Source organism: Crocuta crocuta, unplaced genomic scaffold, assembly GCF_008692635.1.
Source record: "Crocuta crocuta isolate KB4526 unplaced genomic scaffold, BGI_CrCroc_1.0 scaffold676, whole genome shotgun sequence".
Lineage (NCBI taxonomy): Eukaryota > Metazoa > Chordata > Mammalia > Carnivora > Hyaenidae > Crocuta > Crocuta crocuta.
Window position 1 is genome coordinate 61,226 of NW_027529455.1, and position 5,584 is coordinate 66,809.

General features: G+C 50.0%; 1 protein-coding gene across 3 annotated transcripts in view; it reads left to right on the forward strand.

Annotated features, from left to right (window-relative positions):
- TSC22D3 (TSC22 domain family member 3) overlaps positions 1-5,584 on the forward strand; it is a 59,806-nt gene that overhangs the window by 50,366 nt on the left and 3,856 nt on the right. Inside the window, exon 1 of one of the 3 annotated variants that reach the window (XM_077760772.1) lies at positions 1,634-1,704. The exons of the other annotated variants lie outside the window; for them this stretch is intronic. Within the exon in view, the coding sequence (XP_077616898.1) occupies positions 1,655-1,704 (50 nt within the window). The 5' untranslated portion in view covers positions 1,634-1,654. Of the gene's footprint in view, positions 1-1,633; positions 1,705-5,584 lie in introns of those variants that run through there. 3 annotated transcript variants of the gene reach the window in all.

The following is a 5,584-nucleotide window of genomic DNA, read 5'->3' on the forward strand; positions in this document are numbered from 1 at the left end:
GAGGGGAGGCCGTCTGCCTCCCTGAAGCTGTGCAGGCTTGGGAGGGTGAGCCTCCCAAGGTTAACCCTAACCAAGGTTAAGATCAAGAGGAGCTGGCCAAAGAAGGAAGGCCAAGAGGTTGGCAGGTAGAGGTGACCTCCACCCTAAACACAGACACCCCTCTCAGAAGGAAGGGAGTGGTAACGCAGAGAGCAGATATCTATGCTTTGTTTACAAACAAGGTTTACAGACCCCTTAGTTTACAAACGCTGAGGGTTAAGGAGGAGAATCCCAGTGAGCGGCCCTCTCACTTAGGCTACAAGGTCAGAGCAGCTACTTAGGTCGGAAAGTCCAAGCTTTGCAGCTGCTGTGTTATCCCTGCCTAAATGGGCAGGGCCCAAAGGTCAGGGTGGGGTAAAAGCACAGCCAGTTCTGAGGAATGAAGTGATGCCCAGGGATGGCAGTGGTTGTGGCCCTCCCGAACCCCAGGCTACCCTTCCAGACACCCTCAAGTCCTGGGCTGTTTTCCTAAAGCAGACATTTCACTGAGATCTAATCCAGTAGAGACTCACAAATTTGCTGCAGGCCCTGGATATTCTGGAAGGAAGCACAATTTTTGACTTGTCAAAACTTTGTTTATTTGTTTGTTTGTTTAAATCCCTCCCCCAAAGGGCCTTGAGCTTTAAATAGGCATTCAGTCAATTTTGAATTGAATTGAGTCGAACCCCGAACCCGAACTGACTTGAATTGAATGATAATGGCAACGTGGAGAGGGAAGAGGAGGAGGAGGCAGCGATTCTATTGACCAAGGTTAATTTTGCAGTCTCTTTTTCAGGAATATCTGTTCCATGCTAGGAGATGGGTAATAGGGAGGGTGGAAAATGAGAAGAGGGCTTGGAAAAATGATGGAGGTCAATTTTCCCAGCTGCGAGGCATAAGGGGAAAGGAGACAGGCATAAATATTGACACAAGGTTCATGAGATTTAAGATCCACTGAACTAAACAGCATTCCTGGCTAACGTTGCCAGCACTTCCAGTCTTGCTGAGACACTGGGAGGAACCACCTCCCCTCAGAGTTAACCACCAAAGTTGGGGTGACCAAGATGATTCAACAAGAGCGCTTTTTGAACTTCTCTGAATGAGGGTGAGCGGGTGGACCGCCCTGTCAGAATGGGGTTTGGTTCTGCCTGTCATCCCTAGTGTCACTCAGAGATTGTTTGTGCAGCTCACATGGGACCCTGTCCCAGAGGGAGCTGAAAGGCACGATTCATTTGCTCCTGTCGTCATTTGGTGTCAGGGCTTGGCCCAAATCGGTTGTTAAAGCTGCTTCTCCAAGAGAGTGGCCATCTCCACCAGGGCTCTCCTTGGGGTCCTTCCTACCATTGCCTTCTGCATCTGCGTCCACATCGTCCCCCACCACTTTCCTGCCCACCCCCCAAGAGTCGGGGTTCTGGGCCTTGGCCATGCAGGGCAGTTCACATGACCCACAGAGGACAAGGCACTCTCTCTGTCCTGTCTTTCCTTATTGCTTCCCTCCTTCTGGACTTGGGGATTTTCCATGAAGCCAAAGTAGCGATGTAAGTGGCAGTGGCCTTCCTGTCTCTAAGTCTTCCACACTGGAGGGGAAGCAGAGGGGAAGAGAGAAGATAAGACAGAAGCAAGGACAAATTAAACGATGGCATTTCAGCCTCCTTATTCCCCCAGCCTCTTCAGAAAAAGGGACAAGTAAGTAATTAGAAGTAGCCAGAGCTTCAGCCGGAAGGGGGCCGGGTGGAGGAATAAGAGGGGAGGGCTGGTTTGCAGCCGCCCCATTAACTGCGCTAACGCTCCAGTGGTGCTCAATATCCTTTTTGATTTCCTTTTTCAGCTCCTAACCCTGTGTTTGCTTTGTGGCTTATCCCGCACCTCTCACATCGTGTCTTTTTCCGCTTCTCCTGACACAGGACCCTGTGTTTTGCTGGCACCATTGCCGAATCTTTGGGTGGAACATTCCCTGTAGAAAATAAGGAAGACTTGCCTATAAATAGTTTCCTTTGGGCTGCGTGGTGCACAGTGCTTCAAGTGTGACAAAAAGGGAAGTGAGATGTTCCCCCTCATCCCCACCACCNATCCGGCCCACGCGTTCTGTGGCCCAAACTACCCAGTCTCTGTCCCGCCTGTCCCGTGGGAACCCGAAGTAGGAAGCGCTCTTGTCCTAGAGCGTCTGGCTTTTGAAGTAGAACAGACCGGTGAGAATGCTGAGACACTTCGTCCAGCTCAAGGAAGTCGGCTTCCAGGCCCTCCTAAAATGGAGGGAGTTGGCCCTGTCCTCCCGTATGCCACCCTGCATCTAGAAGTCACCTCTGAGAGAGGGAGGGGGCAGCTGTGTCTGTTTAATTGCCGAATCCCGTGGCCACAGGGGCTAGACCTGTGAGCCAGCAAAGGACCTGGCTCATTAGCCAGCCGCTGTTGCTGTGCTGGCTCTGGGTCCAGCCCAGCCTGTCGCGTGTAGGATAGAAGAAAGGGAATTTGGATACATGCACACAGGTCGCTGGTCTGGTGAATCCCTAGCCCACGTTCCCTGCTTGGGGCCCACCTCCAGAGGACATAGGGACTCAGAGAGCCCCGTGGATCAGCACTTTCTCAGAAAAGTTAGATCAGATCATAGATACCTCGTACAGCACAAGCCTCCTCTCACTGTGAGGCTTGATGCAGATATTCTGGGTAGGGGAATTTTCTAGTGTGCCAGGGGTTAAGCAGAAAACCTTCTGGAGTCCTCCTGCTTCTTCCCTTCTCCCCCTCCTACCTACCCGTGTTTGACAAATCTCTCTACAGGGACATTTATGTCCATTGTCTTGCCTTCCCGAGCTCTGGGATCCTGGGATCCAGCCATTGTTACACTGTTTGCTAATGGTGGATCCTAAGGCCTCAAGGTGATCACTTGTCACTTGGCTGGCAGCCGGCAAAACCAGAGGTATCGAGGCGATGAGAGATTCTTTTCAAAGTTGTTTTGTAAAACTAAATCCCCGATGGGAGCTTGTTTTCTTGTGGCTCACTTCATTCTCCTAAACGCTGAGCACAGCAGGAGTACGAAACAACAACAAAAAGTTAATTAAGGATGCCAGTTAGTGGGGCCACGGAAAGTGGAGGTTTGCCTGGACCGTGATTATGTCTTCTCAGACTACTTACTTTATTTGGGGATCGGATACCCCAGGACTACGTATTTCCACTGCGGGAGCCACCAGGCTGGATTAATATTTCCTAGACAGAGCGAGCTTTCTTTGTGGACTGTGTGGCTGCCTTTTGAAATGTTGTGGGTGAGGGGCGCCTGGGTGGCTCAGTCGGTTAAGCGGCCGACTTCGGCTCAGGTCATGATTTCACGGTTCGTGGGTTCGGGCCCCGCGTCGGGCTCTGTGCTGACAGCCAGCTCAGAGCCTGGAGCCTGTTTCAGATTCTGTATGTCCCTCTCTCTCTGACCCTCCCCTGCTCATGCTGGTGCTCTCTCTCTCTCTCTCAGAAATTAAAAAAAAAAGCATTAAAAAATGAAATGATGTGGGTGAGTCCAGCCCTCCTATAAAGTTTACTCGGACACTTTGGATATTCTTCTGGTCCCCGATGCTGCTGTCCCTTGCCACGAGCGTCAGCAAAGCGGGCTGTGCTGACGGAGCTCAAAGTCAGCCTCTGGACCATTCTCTAACGGTACTGCAGCTGGCATCCTAGGGGCACATGTCCTGCTCCTCATCCTTTCTTCTTCCTTACTGCTTTCCGGGCACCTCCAACCCAGCCCCCCAACTGCATTGATTCACTTATTCAACACACCTACCCCCTACCCCACTCCGAAGTGCTGTAGGAACAAGCTTGGTCTCTGGGCCAGGAAGACCTGGATTGAGTCCCAGCTCTGTAATGTATTAGCTGTACTACCGTGGGCAAGGTAGCCTCTCAGACCTTTGGTTTCTTCATCTGTGAAATGATGGTGACAGAGCCTACACCACAGGCTTTGTGGAGCAGCTGGTACAAATGTCTGGCCCACAAATGATGCTCACTTAATGGTAGACATTACCGTCAGTGGGTCTCAAACTCAGTTTATTTTCTTAAAGAGAGTCTTCTTTTCTTTTTAATGTTTATTCATTGTTTAGAGACTGAGAGCATGAGCGGGGAAGGGGCAGAGAGAGGAGGGGACAGAGGATCAGAAGCCTGCTACATGCTGACAGCCGCGAGCCCGACGCGGGGCTTGAACTCACAAACTGTGAGATCATGACCTGAGCCGAAGTCAGACACTCAACAGACGGAGCCACCCAGGTGCCCCAAACTCAGCTTATTTTTCGTTGAAGCATAACTGCCATACAATTGAAACGCAACATCGCTAGCAAACTTATCTTCCTTTCCCTTCCCGAACTACCTTGGTTTCTGTGCCTCTGGCTCCATATAAGGGAGTCCCCATGGAAGGAGCTATTTTTTCTTCTGTCCTATGCCTTGTCTCCGTGGTGGTGTTTTTTCTCTGCCAACCCAGCTTATTTCTCTCTCCCTCTTTCTTTTCATCATCTCCCTTGGAATCTTGGGGGTGAGTAGCAATAGTTGAGGAAAGATTTACAAGCCAGTGAAAGCTCTGTGACTCTTTCCTGGGGCCAAGAAAGCTCTCTGTGGCACAGAGGGCAGATTACTCTATCAGGTAATTCCAGTATCAATTAAGCTTCTGATTTAAGAAAGTATTTTTTTTTTCCTCAGCTAGTGTTCTTGATGACCTATAAATATAGTCTGTGCTTTGTTCTGCCAACTACACAGTTTAGTGCAAATACTGAAGTTGGGAGAATTTATGACCTAAAAGGTAACATAATATCCAGAGACTGGGATTATCTCCCACCTAAACAAGGGTGAAGAAATACACTCTCTTGGGCCCATGCACAGTAGGTTCTCTTAGATAGTTCTATCGTCAGCCCTTTGCAAGTAGAATGGCCCTTTGTGCATGTGTTACCACCTGTGGGATCCAGTAGGAGCCCCATGTCACAGTGGCAAAAATGTTGGCTGTTTGGTGGCACAACGGCACCAGCGGCCTGGAGAAAATCAAGGCCTTAAGACTGGGCTGAACTGGGGCCTTGGCCAGGCTGTCAGTGCCAGGCACCTGGTTAGGAGAAATAGCCTGAGGCAAAATAGTAATTACCTTCTTCGCTGATAAGAGGCCCCAGTACTTTTCCAGGAGCATGATTGCACTAGGGTATTTCTTTGGCCCACTGCCTGAATCACAAACTGATTCATGGCTACTGGCCCCAACTTCATCCAAACTATTGTGTATGTGGTGGAACCCGATGTTCTCCTCACGGCCTTGAGTCGGTGTCAATAATCCTTGCCATTGCGTCATCACCTGTCCCTTGTTCTGTCTAGCTAGCTTCTTCTGGCTGCAATTCCGCCTCTTTCCACCAGGTGGCCTCACTTAGGAAAGAGCAGGAGAACAGGATCTCTAGCCGTTGCAGACTTTTATTTTTCGGCTTGAGGCTGAAAAGAAGGAAAATATATTTTGATGGAAACATGTGTAACTCTTGGTAGGCAACAACCGCCTCCTTTTCCTTTTAACATGTAATCTGTTTATTCCTGAAGTGTAGCCTCTTTTACCTGTGGCAGGGCAGAGCAG